General features: G+C 49.0%; 1 protein-coding gene across 1 annotated transcript; it reads right to left on the bottom strand.

Moving 5' to 3' along the window:
• Window positions 1-1353: 1353 nt before the first annotated feature.
• Window positions 1354-3039, bottom strand: Znf648 (zinc finger protein 648). The gene has a single exon (XM_026392823.2). The coding sequence runs from the start codon at window positions 3037-3039 to the stop codon at window positions 1354-1356; it is 1686 nt and encodes a 561-aa protein (XP_026248608.1).
• Between the last annotated feature and the right edge of the window lie 17998 nt (window positions 3040-21037).

Here is a 21037-nt window from a genome sequence, read left to right as displayed (position 1 = left end):
TGTGTGCACCAAAGGCTCTTTGTGAAATCATAAGATTACTCCCAGCTGACTAATAACTATTGAGTTAAGAACTATTGACTTGGGGCTGGGGTTGTGGCTCAGTGGCAGAGTGCTTGCCTAGCATGTACGAGACACTGGGTTCAATTCTCAGCACCACATATCAATAAATAAAAATAAAGGTCCAATGACAACTAAACAAAAAAAAATTAAAAAAAAAAACTTCAAAATCTCTTCTTTATAGACATCAAAGAACATTTAAAAAAAAGAACTATTGACTTCACCAAAATCAGTATACATATCAATACATGGCTATCAGTAATGCAAAGTTTGAATAATCCCATTAGAAGACAAAGGTGAGTCATGAAGACTTTCATACCTGGTTTTAATGGCTTTGAAACCAAAACAGACAAGCTAACAGGCACTTGGGCAAAGAATGCTTTATTTGCTTCAAATCAGATCTAATGATCTAGGCAATTTTAAATGAACCCAAAAGTTTTCATGAGCCAGTTCAGCCTATCTGGAGGAATTTCTGTGCTTCCCTGTAAATGGGAAGAAAAAGCCAATTCCTCTGCAAATATTACAGATGATTAAACTTGCAGGGTGGGAGCAGAAAAAAGAGGTAGACAGGATGCACATATGAACTTTGTGGGTGGGACGCAGGCTGTTCTGAACTTCCGGCATAACTGATCCTTAAACATTGGACATATCCCACCCCCAACCCCTTTATAAGGTAAAGGCCTTTTCCACTTCAAAGTCAAAACTCATGGAGACGGTTCCCAAAAGTAAAGTCATTTCATCAGTGAACTGAAAGGACGCCGCGTGTCTATATGGGATTCAGTTACCCCAGTTAGGCTCTGTTCTTTAGAAGAGCCCATCACAGGGACCACTTCTGGGATTCCTTTATTTGTGTAAAAACCATACATGCCTTCTCAGTATTTTCGTATGGCTTTGAGGGCAGGACAGGACAGGACAATCTTTTTCCTCTCTGTATTCCTGGAGTCTTCACAGTACCCAGCAAATAATTCTATAAATAGTTTCTGATTTATTAAGGTCCCCTGACCCAAGGAACTCAGCTATTGACCATCTCCTACTCTTCTATTTCACCCTTTTCATATTGCTTCTGGCTCTGAGCCACGGAAGACAGGCGTGAATTCGCACAGAGCCATCCTTGTGGTTCCTTTCTATGACAACAAATATAATATGGAGACAGACCACCCTGGGACCAGCAATCCCTGGGAGATAGCTGACCAGTGAGGCTGGCTGGTCACACCATGTGGGGCTCTGGGGGAGGGGGGTTCCAAGCAGTGAGGTTCCTGGTGTCTGCCTCCCCCGGGGAACTAGCCCACTGAGCCCTCACTCATCAGAGGAGGAAGGGATGGGCTCCTTTTTGCAGGTGTCATGCTTGGCTCGGTGTCGCTGGAGGTGGTTGGAACGGGTGAAGGCCTGACCACAGTCCTCACACTGGTAGGGCCTCTCCCCGTTGTGCATCCGGATGTGCTGAGCCAGCTCCGACGCAATGCGGAATGCCCTGCCGCACTCGGCACACAGGAATCCCTTCTCTCCAGAGTGAATCTGTTGGTGCCTCTTCAGGGTGGAGGAGCGGGCAAAGGCCTGGCCACACTGTGTGCAAGGGAAGGGCCTCTCACCGGTGTGGATGCGCTGGTGGCGCACAAGGCGCGAGGGCTGTGCGAAGGCCACTCCGCAGTCAGCGCACTTGAAGGGCCTCTGCCCTGTGTGCAGTGTCTGGTGCTCGTACAGGTTGGAGGATTTGGTGAAGCACTTGCCACAGGTGGGGCAAGGGAATGGCCGCTCGCCAGAGTGCACGCGCTGATGCTCCACCATTCGGCTGGCCACTGCGAACTCCCGGTCACAGGCGGAGCAGCGGAAAGGCTTGGCGCCCAGGTGCGTGCGTTGGTGGCGCAGCAATGACAGCGGCTTGTTGAAGGTCAGGCCGCACTCGGAGCACGGGAAGGGCTTGTTGTTGCTGTGCATGTTGCGCTGGTGCTTGCGCAGGTCCGAGGAGCGCACGAAGGCCTTCCCGCAGTCTTGGCATGGGTAGGGCTTCTCACCGGTGTGGGTGCGGATGTGCTTGCGGTGGTCCGAGGACCAGGTGTAGGCCTTGTCGCAGAAGGGGCACCGGTAAGGTCGCTCGCCCGTGTGCAGGCGCCGGTGCTGCTGGAGCGTGCCCCTGTGGGAGTAGGCCTTTCCGCACAGCTCACACGCGTAGGGCTTGGCACTGCGGCGTCCTGCAGCTCCAGGCAGCTCGCGGGGCTTCTGGAAGGCCTCTCCGCCCCGCAGACATTTGTAGGGATGCCCCTCTGCCTGCCTGGGGTCTGGCTCAGCAGCTGGGTTCTGGTCTTTTCTGCTGTTCCGCGCTTTTGCCAACACTGCAGCTGCCAGACAGGCTGGATTGGCAGATCCCTGGTCCTGTGCCTTTGTCTCTTGCATAGGGAGATCCCAAATGCTATCTGTTCCAGGAAAGCACTCAGGAGAGTTGTCTGGAGATGTGTCTATATCTTTGTGTGCACAGAAATATTCTTCATTGTCCAGGAAGCTGGATGGAACATCCAAGGATGTGTCCTGGTTTGCCTTGGAGCCTCCATCATCCCCCACAGGTAGTGAGTCTCTAGGAGATTGCAAACGACTGACCAACTTGTGTGAGAGGCCCCTAGGAAGGGCACCCAAAGCTGCTCCTGCTTCGGGGGACTCCTGAGTCAGGGTGATCTTTGACTCCTCTCTTTCCCAGCGGATCTTTCCAGGCATCTCTATAGGTTTCTCCACCATGTCTCCAGCACTAATAGGATCAGAGAAGGTGTCTTCCTCTTTGAACGAGGGACTCTGCCACTGCAAGTCAGGATAATGGTGATTTACTGGGGAGCTGCCCCTTGGAGGAGCCTGCTCACCAGGGTCCCCTGTATCTCCTGCCTCCCCACCATCCTCATCTTCACTCTTCAAGTTCATGCTCAACATCTGGTTGTCATGAGTCAGGCTGCCAAGGGACCCTTTGCCCCACCTGTCCTGGGAGTCCCCTTCTGCCATGTTGTGCAGCAGGAGCTTCTGTTGTCTGCTCTTCCAGGGAAGAACCTTTGCTTGGCTCAGGATACCTGCAAAAAGGGAGGTGTGAAGAGGAAATCACAAAGAGTGTACTTAGACTTTCATAACCAGAGGGACTGAGGTTCTCATTATAGCTCTGTTTCCAACTGGTAACCTGCCAGGCGTGTTGCTGAGCCTCCCCTAGGGCAGGAGGAGCTGGGCCCTGCTGAAAATGCCTCAGTCATCCTTGTTCCCTTTGGAAATCCCACTTTCTAGAAGCCCCAGACAGCCATGCTGTCAAGAATGGCCAGGGGCAGGGGGACTTTTGCTGGGTGCCAGCTGTGTCCTGCTCTGTCCAGGGTGCTCACACCTCACAGGTCACACAGGTCCTCTGCGGGCATGATGAAGGCTAGATGAGAAGGCAGGACGCGAGCTCTGGGCATCCTCAGACACTCTGACATTGTCCCCCTGTCTGGAACCTGAACACCAAGCTGTCCCTGATAGGAGTGCAAAGGTGCTGTCTGGTGAAGATGCCAGCTAGGACCACCTCCCAGGCACTGAGCCGTGTAGGTCATCTCCTCTGAAGTCAAGGAATAGCCCCTAGGAGAATGGGGTCAAGTCAAGAGGAAACCAGGTGGGTTCCCCAGAAGATACCAGCTGCCCCTCACTGCTTGAGCAAGGCTTCTCAGGTCTGCAATGAAGAGCCCCCGACAGCCAGGGAGTGTGAACGTAAACACCCACAGAGAGCGTGAACTATCAGAAATAATGCTTTGTCTTAATCATCCATGAGAATTTATGCTCAGTGCCATATAATAAACATCAATAGGAAAACAGTATCTAAGTTACCTTCAGCTGAAATGCTTAACTTTCCTTCCAAGTGTGGCCCATGTACCCCACACATCATGTACTCCTGGCATACCCCCACACAGCACAGGAGTGCATGTTCCCCAACTTGAGCAGCCCAGCACAAAGGTTTTGACAGCGAGGTATGAGACACAGGAGCCATCTGGGTTTTATTTTCAAATTGATTTTATTTTAGCTTGAAGACACAGGGAAAGCCTGCCAAGGGTTGGTTAATAAGCATTGCTTTTGTGAGTGACACATTTAACAGGAATTGCTGGCCTGAGAGGCCAGCTTCTGAGGGCCTCCCAGAGAGGTCAGTTGCTGACAGAGGGCTGAGTTTGCACTGGTCTGGAGGGAACCTTCTGAGAATCCCAGAAGCGTTAATATTAACAGTTCCCATTTTTCTGGGAACACATTAGGAGCCAGGAACTATGTTGAGCACTTTGCAAACATGCCTTCATTTAGGACTTGCAGAAACCTTTAAGATGGAGGCTATCATTATTATATTATTCTTTCCATTTTATAGGAAAGGACACTGAGGCTTGCCTGCCCAAGGCCACACAGCTCACAGACAGCAGCCCTCTAATTTCTTTCTAATTCCAAGACCGTTATGTTAAGACCTGTGGAGCCATACCACCTCCCAGCTGTGGCCTCCAGACTGAGCCTGCCCTGGGGTTGGGCCCTGCCAAGAGTGGCCACAGCATCCTGGGGGGAAGAGCACTGCACTCTGCAGGCATCAAAGCCCCTTGTGTTTCTGGGCCAAGGGATACTGGCTGCAAGGCCTCACTGCTGGGTTCCTCCCTGCTCTCATTGACCCAGATTGCCCTTCGCGGGAGAGAGGGCCCAGGGCCGACTGTCAGAGCCAGGACACATGCTGCAGAGACTGCTGCCTGGGGTGGTCAGGAGTGTTAGTCACCGACTATTTACCTTCTGCAAGCTCTTTCTCTGCCTCCACCACCTTCCCCTGCTCTCTCGTTGGTGCGTCCTATTAGGTGTCCCCGTCTCAGCAAAGTGTCTTCCCCCCTTCCTGTTGGCTCACCACACAGTTGCTGCTTGTGGAGTGGGGAGCAGACAGGGGGAATCCTCACTTTCTACTCTGGGTACAGAAGCCAGAGTAGAAAAAAAGGAGGACACACTGCAGTCATGACTGGATTCGGGGTCTGACGTCCTTTTGTCCCCTGTGCCCTGGGTCACTCCTCTTACCTTGAGGCTCTATCCCCATAACCTGTCAGGGTGTGACTGGCACCCTTTTGACAGGAAACCAAGTTTGACATATTTATATCATAGCAAATCTTAGAGAGGAGAGGTACGTACATGCATGTGTGTCATTCACAGAGGGGACACAAGACCAGCCAACTTTATAGGACTTACAGACTAGCATGCTTGATCAGGAGCTGTGGTCCCCAGCAGGGACAGCAAAGGGACATGTATGCAAATAGATTTCTGGAGTCTCTTCCTCTCTCTGCGACACACCGTGCACGTTCCCGTGGCACTGTTCCACAGACTCTTGCGTCACCCCTTCCCCACCCCATACCCAGCACACACATACCCTGTTCTCCACAGCCTGTGACTGACTCTCTGCCTCTGCTCCACCGAGGAGCCTCCTCAGGACAGCACACAGCCTTCAGCCAACTAACCCCTTCTCAGGAGGCTGACAGGAGATGGCCTTTTTCCGATCAGGGATCTCTCCTCTGACTGAAGCCATGGCCCCAGCAAAGACATACATCCGGCTTTCTCCCTTCTGTAGTTGCCCAAGGCTCTCTCTCTCCACCATCCAGAAAACTAGGAGGAGGGCAGGGGCCCAGAGTGGGATTTTTCTGGCAAAGTCTGCATAAATATACCTGGGCAGGAAGAGGAACAGTGATGCTATGGTGTAGCTGGCCCCTCTGCTCTCCAGATGTGCTGGCCCCCTGAGGCTGTCAGAACACAGCCCTTTCCTGGAATTTCGCCCACACCCTCCAGCCAGCAGTGACTCTGGTACAGCCTCCAGCTCCCCGACCTCATACGTGGACACTGTGCAGAAGCCTGCCCCAGGCTTGTTCTAGCTCCTGGTCCCGGCCCCTCTCCCTTCGCCCCTTCTGTCTGCGCTAAGTCCATCCCAGGCAGCCACCTCCCACATTCTCCTCTGCCCACTGCCTTTAAGCCTTGCTCTTCACTTCTGGCTGGGACACAAACAGTTGCTTACCTGCAAAATGCAGACAGCGACGTGGGGGCCCCCTGCCCTGGCTTTTGTCACATGTGGTCTCTCAGCAACAGGAGCCAGAGTTTGGTACAGATTAGCAGAGATGGTGTCTCTGTCTCTCACGCTTTTGTGTCAAGTCCAGCAGCTGCAGAGAGAGCCTCGGGAGGTGGGGCCAGTGTAATACACTCAACCTTCCTGCCCGCATCCCAGAGAGCAGCCTGGGAAATACAGTGGGGCTGCCCTCTCACTGCCTGAACCGATCCTCAGGCTCCCTCTGCTCCCGCCTTTCCTCCCTGCCTGAGCCAGCATTCCTCCCTCCTCCTCCCTCCCTGGAAGGTTGCTCAGTCCTCCTGCAGGTGGCCCTGAGCCTCCAGTTCTCTCTCACACCTTCTTCCCACAGGGCAAACTGTCCATCCTTCACTCCTCTCCTGGTGTGTCTATGGGCCACTTGTCACAGGTCAGCCTCTGGGGTGCATGTCGTCCCTCCCTCCCGGCCCCGGGAGCCAGAACACACTGGGAGTTTATAATATCACTTCCCAGGTTTCGCTACCCACCTTCTGCAGAGCTGTGGGTTGAGCAGGGAGTAGGGTCCCACAATTCCTTACAGTGGTCCAATCATTGTCTCAAAGATGCCCATGACCACTTAGCTGGGGTTCAAGGAAATAGTTTCTGTTCTAATTCATACAGGTCCAGGACTGCCTGGGACCTCTCTCCATCTTTTAAGCACTGATTTTACATAGGTTCAGTTTGAAGAGTGTTCATTCTGAATGCTCACCTTAATAGGAGATAGGAGTATTGTAACCGAGATGTCACTAGGTGGCCAAAAATTTATTGGTTGATAGTGAGGTTCTGGGGCTGTCTGACCTTGGGCAAGTTACTTAATCTCTGTGTGCCTCAATTCCTCATCTGCAAGATGTATAGTATCACCATCCTGAAGGTCTTTGAAGAATTAAATAAGATAATGCATGTGAAGAATTATTGATGTTATTCCTAGGGCTCCTGTTCCATCCCATGGCCCTGTTAGGGCTGTGACTCTCATAGGAATACTGACACCCAAGATGTTGTTCTGAACAGCAATTGTCTCAGTGTGATTAGAAAAGCAGGTTCCTCTGCCCCTTGGTGATTTACAGGAGTGACTTCCAAGGGAGGAGGCAGGTAGCTGAGACATGTCTCACAGTCTCTGATCAGCTGGAACAGGGTTCAAATTCTGCTGTTCATGGAGCCCCTGAAGTAAAGTGCAGAATGCAGCAGGTGTGGATACACACCATTTGGGCAAAAAGATCCTAGCAGTCATCCATCTCTCAAAGGGTCAGCACTCAAAAAAAGTAGGCATCAGGGGAAGATGTGAGCTGAGGAGAGTAGGGAATATTTAAAACATCTCCCAAAGTAACATGGGCGGGGGGACACAAACCCACCCCGGTGCTGTTGTTCAAAGTGGTCCATGTGACCACCTCATAAGAGTTGGGTTTTAGATATCTTTAACATGAAAGCACCTATTTCCCCACAAATGGGTAGAGGAGCCTGTGGATGGGAACATAAGAGCTGGGATGAGTGTGCATGCCCCCCCCACTCCAACCTCAGCAGGGCATCCATTGAGCAACAATCACCAGTGCCAACGCTGTGCCAATACACTGAGGCACTCTCCACGAATCCTCACCACATCCCAGTGGAACAGCCATCATGAGTGTTGGCCTCATTTGTAAGTTGAGAATACTGGGCCAGCATCTCAAGTACCTTACCCAAGGTCACAGACACATTGTTACTATGTAGTGAATCCACAATTTGAATCCGAGATATCAGGGTCCTCACCCTTAGCCCTGACTGCACAAGATCCCCACACATGGTCCCTGCAGAGCCTTCATGCTTGGCCTGCGCCTCACTCCACCTTCATTCTCTCCTGGAAACCCTTAGTCTCTCCACCCTAGGCTGTGTGACCATGCGTATAAGGTCTATGCTGTCATTATCCTGAAGGATATTCTTGTCCCTAAGCTGCCCAAGAGATGGTTCCCTCAAATCCTGTCCATTCTCATCAGGCTTGACAACCTAATTGGCATCACACTTTCTTTCTGGAAACTGTAACAACTGACTAATTACCATATGCTGTGGGACCTCCATGTTAAATTGCCCAGATGGCATCTGCGTGGTGTTCAAAGTATGCTGGAGTCACTATCTCACTGCGATGGCGTAGGTCACCTTGGGGTATAAGGGAAAAGGAGTGGCCTGGAATCTACTTATATGGAGAGATACTGGGAACTCCTTGGGTCACCTTCCTGAGATGCTCCCCAGCCATCTTTCAAATCCTGTTTGGAAGTGTCATGCACCTTTCCCGCATGATTCTTCATTATGCTAATGAGTTGCACATTGCAGGCTGATCAGGCCTTAGGCCAGAATTCTGGAATCAATTTCTTGTCCTGAGTCCCTTTCCCTTTTGATAGCATAAGAACATTCACAGTCTTATATAATCATTGTAACAGTCATTGTAAAGACCACAGGCATGGAGAGTTAAAGGGCCTTTCCCCAAGCCACATCTTTTTCCTTCTTTTAAGGAAAACTTCTAGAATCTATATAATTCTGTCTAGTCCCTTAAATATGGGAACAAGGAAGGTGTTATTTTAATTTGTTTATTATTTGCAAGGTTTTTTTTTTTTTTGTGGTGCTGGAGATTGAACCCAGGGTCTTGTGCATGCGAGGCAAACAGTCTGCCAACTGAGCTACATCCCAGCCTGTAAGTCTGATTTTTAAAATCTGGCATTTCCCTTGAGCTGTCTTAGTTGGCAGTGGTGAAAAGAAGGTTCTGACTACCTGTCTGTCTGGGAAGTGGGGAGAAGGGAGAGACTGAGTGGGGAGCGCAAGGTGCCAGAGAAGACGAGGAATGTCAGCCTCTTGCTAGGCACAGTGCATGCTGTCAACCACACAGGTGGATGACTGGAGCTGTGTGGCATGGTGGAGAATGGGGCACACTGGCCCTCGATCCTGAAGGATGCCTTCCGCTCCCTGCTGAATTTGTGAACATGGTACATCTGGACGTTGGGTTGTGCTGGGATTCCAAGGGAACTTGTGAAGTTTCCCCAGTTCAGCGGCTAAGGCTCTGAACCCAGGCCCCATTCCCTGCAGTTCTTCCTCAGATTCTGTGGTCAGGGCCCTGGTTAAGTGCTTTCAAATACTGGGATAGCTGGTGAGGAACCATACCATCTAGTTCTGCCTTGGCCCTTCATCCTCCTTAAAGAAGATTCCTAGAGCCACTTAAATGGCTCATGCATGGTAGAGACTCTAAATATTGTTCTTCTCTCAGGCATTAAACATTGTTGAGTAAAAATATACATGCAGAAAACCAAATTGTAGGTGAAACAGGACTCACAATTTTTAGTAAGACACACTCAGCTTTAAATCCCAGTTCTGCTTGATCTTGGTCTTGGTCAATTAACTTCTCTGAGACTAGGACCACCCCCCATCCCCCCCCACCACACAACTGTAAAATGGGTATAATGGCAGGGTTGTTGTGAAAATAACCTGAAATCATGTATTTAAAGCATTTAGCTGAGTGTTAGCGCTATAGTGATTTTTAAATGAAACATAACCCTAATTTTTGTCCTAGAGCTGGTAGGAGCTTCTGATGCCTTTGCCTCATCCCTGCTTCTCCATAATACTGGCCTTTAGATACTCTGTTTCCAATAGGTTATTTATTTATTTGGTACTGGGGAATGAACCCAGGGGTGCTGAACCGCTGAGACACATCCCCAGCCCTTTTTCATATTTTATTTAGAGACAATGTCTCACTGAGTTGCTTAGGGCCTTGCTAAGTTGTTGAGGCTGGCTTTGAACTCACAATCCTCCTGCCTCAGCCTCCCAAGCCACCAGGATTATAGGTGTGAATCACCAAGCCTAATCTGCTTCCAATAGAGTGTCATGCACCAGGCTCTGGTTCTGACTTCCTTGCCCCAAACATTCTCATTTAGAGATTGGCCAAACAGCACTTCTGGGGAAGACTAGCAATGCTCCTGGAGCATTGCTCCCTGGCCCTTCATAGTGTGCTACGCTCAGCACATATGGCGATAAATGGCAGAGATGGTAGATTTACGCTCTAGACAGGATGATAGGATATGCCATGACTCCTCCTGCAGCACAGTGCCAGGTGGAAGCCCTTCTGCTTCCCAAGTTCACACCACCTGCCCCTGTTGATGGCTACACAGCAATGTGACTGAATGTGCATATCAGGCTACCAGAATAAGTCAATTTCTGCTACTTGCTATGTGACAGCAAGTGAGATCCTTAATGCCTTTATGCCTTAGTTTCTTTATCTGTAAATTATGGTTAGTAATAGCATCTACTTCAGAGTTTGGGGGATTTCATGAAGTATTTTGTGGAGTCCAAGGAATGTGCAATCAATATGAACTAATATATGAACTAACTATAATAATATAGTTCAGGTTGGAGGCTCATCTCTACCTCTAGTCAAAGCAGGAGAGAACACCACCTCTGGTCTCCCCTGAAACTTTCTCCTAAAGCTAGTCCAAGACCACACATAATGAATGAGCTCTAAGCAGGTCCCAATGGAACCCCTTGGGTGAGCTCCAAGACCAGCCTTCTATAAGCTTCTCAAGACACATACCATACGGTAATGGCCTGCTCAGATGACCACTACAGCCACTGGCCCCTGCTATGGGAGGAGGAACTGCAAAGAGTGGGTGGGCACCTCTGAAGTTAATAGAATCCTCAGGGCACCAAGGCTGAAGGCTCACCTTCTCTGTGAGCATAGCAGCACATGTCCTTGGCCCAGGGAAAGCATATCTTTCCAGGCCACATAGACTTTGGGCTTTGCTCCTTCACATTTCTCCTTGTGCTTAGTATGTTGAAAATGAAGAAAGAACACCAAAAGAAAAGACTTTTCAAAGTCTCCTATAATTTACTTTAGCTTCTGTATTTGCTGATCTTTCCAGGCTCAGGGATGGAAGTTCTGAGGAGGTTAGAAGGGAAGATGCTACATAACTTTAATTAATGAGAAAATCAAAACAGAGCCCTCTGAGCTCTTGCATCAGAACCCTTAAACTGAGGGTTCTCATTGGCAATCTCTTTCACTGAGAATTACCACAGCCCTGGGGCATGATGAAATTGTTAGAAATTAAAAAATTTAAAGAGCATCAGACCTCAGAACTTTAAATGAGGAGATCTCAGAAATTGTTTGATAGAATCTCTCTGTTTTACAGAAATACAAGTATCTATTTATTTGTTCCATCATTCATTTATTCATTCATTGAACATTTGTTGAGCTTTGTTATATCAATGATTTCAAACAGTAAGAAACAACCTACAAACAGGTCAGGGAATAACTTTTAGTGATGACAAACCAACATTGTTTTTTATAGTAGAAAAGAGTATATCAAAGTATCTCACACGTATCCTAGCAATTTATTGTTTTCTGTATTTTTGTTCTAGTTTTATATATATACAATATGTGGGGGGTTATAATGAAAACTATATTTCATATTCTGGATCGCTTTGATTCTTGTTCAAAAACATTTGAAAAGCACTGTGTTTTATATCAACCCTGATGTGCATAAAGTGTAACCTGGACCTGTTAAAGATGAAGATTTCAGAGCCACACTCGCAGACTCTTTAGATCCAGGTGAGCCTAGAATCTGCATTTTAACAACTCCCTGAATGACTCTGAAGCATGAATCCTAGGTACACCAAGGAGAAGCCAGACCCTGAACTGCTGGGACAGAGAGGATCCAGGCCATGTCTTACTTCACAGGGCTTCACAGTGTGCTGGAGAATTTGGAGCCATCTGCAGACAGTTCTGCCCTGGGCAGGCAATGCTGTCAGTCAGCCAGAAGCATGAGAAAAAGGCTTTGGCTGGGCTTATGGAAAGTCTTCTCCAGAGATATAGCTCTTGAATTGGCCTTGAAGGATGAGTTTGAGTTTGCCAAGCAAAGAAGAGGAGAGCCGGAGCCTGGCCCCATCAGGATTCCTTCCCTAGTCCTGGCTCACCTTGCTGAAGGCGCTGCTGACTCCCGGCTCTCGGGCTCCCCCTGTGGCTCACACGAACATTGCCGCTGTAATTCTGGCTTCTGTGGAGTTGCTGTGGAGCTCCTGGCTCCCTTGTTCTCCCAGGTCACACCATCGCCAGGTGCTGGCCAGGGTACAAGGGGCCTTTTCTTTCCAAGGCCCCCATCTCCACATACACACACACACACACACACACACACACACACACACACACACACACAAACACACACACACACGCCTTTCCGTGCAGCTGTCTCGGCTGCCTGAACACAGAGGTGATTCACAGGAGAGGAGGAAGGCTGTTGAGGTTCCAAAAAAATACACCTCCCCTTTCCTCTTCAACTGCTGCTCTGAAGAGAGCTGGAGAGGGCCTCTCTTCATAGTGCTCTGGCCAGGGGTGTGAAGCCAGGTTTCTTGAAACAAATTCCCTGTGGGGCTGCTGGAATGCAGAATTCCTCTGAATGCATGGATTCTCCTGGCCAGGGTTGAACCGGGGCCTGGTCCAGTGAGCACGTCTATGCTTTGGAAAGACCATGAAAACCTCTGGCAGATCTAACAGGGAGTAGGAGTGGGGTGGGTATAAAGACACAAACAGTATTATAAGTAAGGTATAAAAATATAAAAGCATTCTGCATGGTTTTATACCATCACATTTGAAAATGACAAAGAAACAAATTACTTTCTTGTGCATATATAAACAAAATCTTGCATATAGAATAAAAAGTGTCAAGAGTCTGGAAATGGCTGGGCCCCATGGGGTGCAAGCGCATCCACATAGAGACAGAAACTCCATCTTCCTACCTCAGGTGCTCCGGCCAGTGGAGGAGGGGTGGAGGTTGATGGCTGCAGGTAGGACTGCTGTGAAGAACTTAGAGTTGTCTCTTTTAGGCTCTTCTCTCTCTCTCTCTCTCTCTCTCTCTCTCTCTCTCTCTCTCTCTCTCTCTCCTTCAGGAGAGGAGGGACAATAAGCAATGGCAGAGACCCTGTGCACAGAGACCTGCAGTCCTTCTTTATCAGGAGAAACGGGCTCACTAAGGAGTCCAGAACTCTCCTGCAAACTCGTGGGCTGCCTTCATGCTCAGCAAGGTGCAAGTGAAACTGAATCAGAGGCCCAAAAGAACTAAATCAGAGAAAGGGAAGGAGCTGGGGATGCTGTCATAATGCCTGCCCCCTGGCCTGTCTCCATCTCAAGGATGCACCTGTACAGGGGCTCCGCACCTGTGTGACTCCAGGGTGCATGCTTATTCTTACTTACCATCACAGGGCGATTCGGGAGACAGACCTGAGTTCTTGTTCAGGGAATTCTCTTTCCCTAGACCCAGGCAGCCTATTCTCCTATTAGGCGATCTTCCACCTTAAAGGTTTCTCCTTAGTTAAGACCCACCTGTAGCTTCATTTGGTCCCAATGACACTGTCTTGGTACCTTCAGCGGATGTGCGGGTTTCCCAAGCCTCTGCAGCTGCATGTTTCCAGGCATACACCGGCTTCTTAGGTGGCTCGCCCCACCCACCTACTCTTCCTCTTAAAAGGTGAAGGAACCCCCAAGCTTTGGAAAAGCACTCAGGAGCAAGCTGTGGAGTCAGGAAGGCTGGCATTCTAATCCCTGCTCTGTCACTGGCTGGTTGTAAGACCTTGAAGAAAAGCCTTAACTTCTCACAGCCCATCTGCGCAGTGGGGTGATGGTACCTAGCTCACAGAACTGCTGCATGCGTTATGCAGATGTGCATTCTGTCATCTCATGGCACTTTTGCAAGAACGTTTTGTCACAGGATTTTGATCTAGAGGCCTAGAAAACATGGAGACCTGCAGGTGAGAAAAATGGAAAACAACTGGAGTCCCATTGCTATCTCTGAGCCCTCTACTGAAGTCAATATTTGATGTAATTTGTAGGTCTCCTCAAACGTGGCTCCCAACTGAATGCAGTGTTCTTGGTGCACCTGTCTAACCATTACAAGCAGGAAACACCTTTCCTTTTCTAGACCACTCTCTTGGACTAGCATTATGCATTGGCCTTGCTAGTGTCATAAGAACCTGACACAGAAATCATGGCATCATATCTCACCCATGCTGTGTTTGGGCGGCTGGACTTCTGGATAAATTTATAGGAAGCAGCACCTGAAACAGAGTTTGGGGTATGAGACATTTCTTGGAGACCAACATCTCTAAAGGAAAGGGGGGTCAGGAGGATGGAGCAGAGGAAGATGAGACCCACCTGGAAGGTAACTTTGGAACATGCCTTCCTGTTAGAGTATCTAGCAGGGACTTAAGAGGCCCCGTCACTAGATGCAGGAGCCAGGGAAGGGCATGATCCTGGCCTCTCTGCAGCTGAGGCAAATTTTGAAGGAGCCGATAGTCAGAGGGTGTCTGCTGACCCCATCCCTGCACAGCACAGCTAGCGCTGCCTTGGAGGGGAATGCAGCAGCGCAGCTCCATGACCTCTGCACCCAGGAGTGGCACCGACAGTTCTCATATCTCAGCCTGGCTGGAGAGGCTGCTGGTGGGACGTGCTGCCGAATGTAACAGGGACCTTTCCTCTCTTCCTGCTTCTTCCCCTCCTTGCCCAACTTCTGGAAACCCTTCTCAACCCATGCCCTCTTCACTTTCTCATCCCATCTACCCTTTAAGCTGGCCACCCTAGGGCATTCACAGTCCCCTTAACTGAAACTGGAAATGATCTCCATCTGAAAAATGGCAGAAGATACCTTTAGCTGGCCCTGGCTCAAACTCTCAGCCTAGTCAGCAAGGGTGGCTCCAGGCTCCTTCTCAGAACCCTTCCCTTTCTTGGCTTCTTTATATGATACCGTGCTCTCCCCATTTCTCTCTCCCAGCCTTCTTCTCCCTAAATATCAGCATTCTTCAGAATTTTACTCTAAGCTCTGTTTTCCTCTCCTTTCCTTCTCTTCTTCCTCCTCTTTTCTCATTTGCTTTATCTTTCTTCTCACCCTCTACTCTCTGTTCTCTCTACACTCTCTGTAGATGATTTCATTCATTCATGGTCATAAGCTTAAATTCCATCTGTATTCTAAGACCCATTAACTATACATCTCTGAATTCTAGATTTCTATATTCAATTGCCAATCTTTGCTCATGCTTAAAACTTAACCACCCAAAACAGAGTTCTCTAAACCTCTTCTTCCGCCAGCCATCGCCATCTCAATAGATGTCACCATCAACCATGGAGCTGGTTTAAAACCCTAGGAGTTATCCTTTTTACCCTGATTTTTCTTAGCATTCCTGTCTCATGGATCAGCACATCCTGTTTGTCTCCCTGTTTGCATTTTGCTCCCCTATAATGTGATCTTCACACAGCAACCACAGTGATCTTTGTGTAAGTCAGGACTTTGTTCATCAAATGTGTAGCAAGCACCTGCTGTGAGCAAAACACTGCTCTAGAGCCTGGGGATATAGCAGGGAAATTTTTAAAAAGGAAGGAAGGAGAAGATAAAGAAAGATTAAAAAAATACTGTGCTTACATAGAGTTCTCAAAAGACAGACTGTCCTTTAGATGTTGATGAAGTCTGTGCACTGCTACGGAGAAGAATGAAACAGGGGTGGGACTGTGGCGAGGACAGGGTGGGGAGCAGGCAGAGGGTGATCAGGAAGGGCTCCAAGTGAGTTTCAGCAAACACCTGAAAGTGAAAGGAATGAGCCATATCACTTTCCGGGACTGAGGGAGAGCTCTTCCTGGGAGAATAGGAGGAAATGCAAAGGCCCTGAGTTCAGATCCTGCCTGGAATACTTGAGGGACAACAAAGAAGCCAGCATAGCTTAGGAAGGACACCAGGAAAGGAGTCAGAGAAGGGGCGTGATTGTGCATGACTTTGAAGATTATGTAAGGATCAGCTTCATCTGGAGTGAAATGGGGATCATTCATTCAGAGGGTCTGGAATGGAGGGAGGCATCAAGTCCTGAATTTAACAAATGTTTGCTCAGCACCTACTGTGTACCAATGGCTGTTTTAGGCTTTAGAGTTTTATTAGAAACAAAACACAAATTCCAGCCATCAGGAGCTAATAGGGGCAGATTTGTTTGGTGTGAACAATGTTTCCACTCGGAAACACTGAACAGGATGCAGGCATTAGAGTGGATACAGGCGTCTGGATTTCAAGAAGGAGGTGTAGCGGAAAGTAAAATGTAAGTGATCAGTAGATGGAGTGCTCTAAAGCTGCAGGATTATGAGTCACCAAAGGAAGATATTCAGCAAAGAGAACTGGGTCAAGGGCTGAGCCTTGGATCAATTCAGAGGGGGAGGTGAGAAATGTCCAGAGAGGTGAGAAAAAGTGAACAAAGGATTCAAAAGGAACTCAAAAGGGTGTGATTTTCTGGAGATCAAGGGAAGGAAACAGTTCAAAGAGAAGGAAATGGTCCAATATGTCCAAAACTGCTGAGAGTTTATGCTAATGAAGACTGAGAATAGACCATTTGATTCAGCCACCTGGGATTAAAGCCTGATTAGAGCAGACTTAATTAAGAGAGGAGAGGAATAGTCAATGGGTGTAAACAGATCCTCCAAGGAGTTTTACTATGAAGGGGGAAAGAGAAATGAGAGGGTATCTTTGAGGAAGTAAGAAAGCATAAGATCCAGGTTCAGAGCAGCAGGCTGTCCATCCACAGTGATGGGAGGAAGGTGTAAGAACTTAGATGCAGGTGTGTGGGTAGAAGGGCAGGGTGAGCAGAAGGAAGTTCTCCTTCTAGGGCTGACCCAGGTCATCAACTGAGATGGAGGGTGTGGGAGGAAGCGTTATGAAATGTCCATGTGGGAGAGTGAAGGAACCCATAACTACCAATCAGCACGAAAGGTCCACTGGAAGTGAATAGTCCTGAGTTAAAGTTAGACCAGCCCGAAAGAGCCTGTGCTTCCCTCCTGCCAGAGTCAGCTGTGGGGTGCAAGCCTGGAGGAGGCTCAGGCCAGATTAACTGTGGCTTAGAGTTTTGTCAAACAAATGCCAAGAAGTATAGAACGCTGGTGAAAATGAGGGTATACGAAAAAGGAGTGATTAAAGTGATGATCCAGGAAATGTCAGCCCAGTCTCGTGGGGAGAGAGAACACAAAGGGAGCAGAATAAGTTCAAAGGTAGAGAGGGTCAGGGACCCCACCGTGTGGAGGGAGTGGTGGTGGTGGGATCTCAGAGGCAGCAGGCAGGGAGTCGGGAGGTGCTTGTCAGAGAGGACCATGCGCCAAATTGAGATTATGGAAGAGACACAGCTATTAAGGAAGGCAGGCTCTAGACTTTGTTCATTTAAGTTCTTGAGAGAGTGGAGGATGAGCTCCTTGGAAGAGAGAAGCTCGGCCCTCAGGGAGATGAGAAGCCAGCTACGTGGGGCTTCAGTGCCAAGCCTGGTGACAAGGTGGGCTTGGCCAGAATGGTGTTAGTCAAATCTGTGTCACTGTAGTCAATATCCCCTTCAATAGCAATGCCACAAGGCCACAGTGACCTAACTTCACTCGACTGGATCCCACCTCTGGAAGGTTCCATGGCTTCCCAATTGCGCCATGGGCTGGGGGCCTCTGGGAAATGCTTGCATGCTGCAAGCCAGGTGCTGTGATCCGCAGGGAGAATGAGGGGAAGTGAGGTGGCATTTCTGGGAGACTGCCCTGAGGGATGGCAGATACTGAGGCTGATCATTTGATATTCAAAACTGGGCAGTGCTAAAGAAGAGGAGGATGGTCTGAAAGAGCTGGGAGAGGTGAGGAAGACACCTTTCGGTCTCATGTTGAGTCTTTTCCCCCAAGAAACCTTGTTAAATACCCTCCTTACTCCAGGGTGCTGTGCTCGGTGCCGTGGAAGCCATAGCAATACACTCACATCTTCCGCTCACAAGCAGTTCAAGGTCTGGTAGAGCAGACAAAGAGACAGGCAGGTGGTTTGGGATGCGCTACAGGCCACGACAGGGTAAACAGAGCAGGTGGGAGCTCGCAGGAGACCCTCTTAACTCAGCCACGCTGTTGGAGAGGGAGATTCAGAAAATCGCTAAATGCAGGCCTGAGGGATGAATAAGAGTCAGTCAGGAGAGGTGGGCGGCTGCTGAGGGGAGGTGGGAGCTGCGAGTCCTTCTGGGGGGCTGGGGTACAACAGGGTGCAGCATTGACCAGGGTCAATGTTCCTGCTGAGGCAGGAACAGTGGGACACACAAGGACCGTGGCTCTGTCCTGGGGACTCTGGGGGTCATTGAAGGATGAACTTTCATCTTTAGAAGGTATATAGCTGAAGAATGCTGGGAATTATGAACAAAGGCAGAATATTATCAAACTTAACCTCCATCTGATGTTTGGCTCCAGGTGACCACAACCTTCTGGGTGGATGCTCTTGCAGGGGGTGGGTGGGGGTGGTTGGCCAGGATCCCAGAACCACCACGGCTACAGAACACAATGGGCTATTGGCTTCCCACCCACCAACCAGATAGTTCCATTAACCAGCCTTGAGATTGGTACACCTTCTCCATTCAATTCTCATGCCAAACAGTCAAATAACAAGAAAGAATTAACTGGAATCAATGCAAACTTTCCCAGTAAGATTTCATATTCCTCTCTCTGATTTCACACCAGAGAATAATGTCCTGAGGTCTTGGAAGGCAACCATTGCTTCCATTTATAAGTGCTTACCAGGTGTGAGGCCCACGTTACAACACAGGGAGGTAGTTGTTTCATCATAGTTTTATGCAAGGGGAAACTGGAGCACAGAGAAGTTGAGTAATTCCTCTTTGTCACAAAGCTAATAAATGTTGGAGCAAAGTTTGGAACCCAGGTCTTCTCACTCTAGAGCCCACGTTCTAGACCAATGATTGAACCACCTCTAAATCTGGTGCCTCTTAAGTCGTCAGAGGAAGATTATTTGTTCCAAGGGTGTGAGTGTGAGGCCTGGTTCACTCTGGCACCATTGGCCAGAGTGCTTCACTTCTGGGACACTTGCTCCTGACCAGGCCCAGGGCCTCTGGGAAAAAGCTCTGTGAGGGTGGGTTGCAGAAGGCTGACTGCCTTCTGGGCTTCCGCTGGCCTGGCCAGAAAAGGTCTTAGTAATCATCTGTGTCCAGTAGTAAGGCTTTGCAGGCCACAATCAGCAGGTGGCTCTGGGTCCCTTCCTGTGCCTTTCTCCTGGCATATACACACACTGTGACAACACACTGCTCACACGTTGTGTGTCTCTGCCACTCGGTGGTGGAAATGCCAGTGCCTCTGGAGACAGTCAGGAGGGACTTTGGGGAGCATTTGGCTCAAGATAAAATTTTCTGGAAATACAGTACGGATTCCCAGGGGCGACCTTTCCTATTTCCTTCACTGTGAGCTCTGCCTTTCCCCATTCTCCAGGGAGTGGAGCTCTGGCTCTCACCACCCCTGCCTTGGTCCTGGGAGAAGGCCTGGACCCTGCAAGGGCAGATCTGCTGTGTGGTCCAGGCGCACCCTGCACATGCCCACATGAGCCCCTTTTACACACTCTTCTCACCACCTAAAATCCTCTGTCTTCCTCATCCTTTCCCTCTTTCGACGTTTCAAAATCTCAGCCATGAAGGCTTTTCTGCTCACTCCAATCGGCCCAGGCTCTCTCCCTGATCTCTTGCAGCTCGTGGTTTTATTCCCATAGACTCTTAGAGATTCTTTAGCTCACCTTCCTTGTTCTGACCCCAGAGATTAAACTGAAGCCCAGAAGGCAAGTGATTCACCCCAAATCCCTCAGGACCTTACTGGCCTCCTTGTAACTTTTTCAAGAACAGAGGCCTTGCCTTGACCTTCTTGATACCTATGACCTATAAGAATCTGCCATAAAGCCTCGTGCGCAAGAACAGGGAGTTCTTTTATTTTCTCATCATGACTTGGCCTTGCGTTTGAATCCTTCATAGGGCCAAGAGATCTTGTCATTGGGCATTTGTCCACATGGGTTAGCAGGGGTCATCTGGGCTCTTCCCTGGTGGAGACTAATAAGTCCCTCTGCCATCCTTGGAACCTGGCTGGATGTCCAGAGGGTCCAGGCACTATGAAACCACTTCTCTCTGGCGTCCGGATCCTTCTCTGGGATGGTTCAGGGACCATCATGGGAGGTGGCTCAGAACCGTCTCCTGATGCTGGTCTGGAGAACTCTCTACCAGCAGGAGAAGCTTTCTCTTGCCTCCTCGGGCCATGCTGCTCCTTCCCTGAAACTCTTTTGCAATGGACCTAGAAGGTCCCTAAAATTTAAAGCCTAATCCTTATCAGCTGATAATAATTTCCCCTTTCTCTTTATCTTCAAGCCCACCTAGAAACCAGGGAGGAATGTTCAGATTCCACCACTTGGTGGTGTGGAGAGGGCAGCAAAAACGTGGGTTAAATTTAAAGCTGGGGATGTAGCTCAGCGGGAGAGTGCTTGCCATGCACGTGTGAGGCACTGGGTTCGATTCTCAGCACCAAGTAAAAATAAATAAATAAAAAGATATTGTGTCTATTTACAACTAAAAATTTTATTTAAAAAAAAAAAAAGCAATTATACGCAAACAGCCAGAATAGCTCATCTTCCTAGGCCTTTTGTCTGGAATCTTCTTTCCCATGATTCCCCTGGCTGACTCAGACTCATCCATAAGGACTCAGCTCAGACCTCACCTGAGGTGTAAACCATCTATAATCACGAATCCCTCTCCCTGCTTTGTGCAGGAGCGTGGCCTTGCATCCTCGCCCTCTGCTTTTTTTACTCCTATCAGGTGTTTCACATACTAAATTGAACCAAATTTGAAATAAGGTGGTAAGTGAGGAAGATTTGCCATTTGATTGTTGACGGGCCAGGAAAACCCAGTTCAAATGAGAGGCACTAAAAGAAGCACATGATCAGGGGACACTCCTTCTCAGAACAGGACATTTCAGAGGCCCATCAAGAGAGAAAGGGTCACACCAGGCTTCCCTACATGGGGCCTCTATTTCCACCGGGGACTGGGAGAATGCAGGACATGTCTAAGAGTGACCAGCAGATGGCAGCATTGACCTTCAGATGAGGGACTCCCTGGAGCAGG

This window comes from Urocitellus parryii, chromosome 9, assembly GCF_045843805.1.
Source record: "Urocitellus parryii isolate mUroPar1 chromosome 9, mUroPar1.hap1, whole genome shotgun sequence".
Taxonomy (NCBI): Eukaryota; Metazoa; Chordata; class Mammalia; order Rodentia; family Sciuridae; genus Urocitellus; species Urocitellus parryii.
The sequence above is the reverse complement of the archived record's forward strand: the minus strand, read 5'-3'. Positions and strand labels throughout refer to the sequence as shown.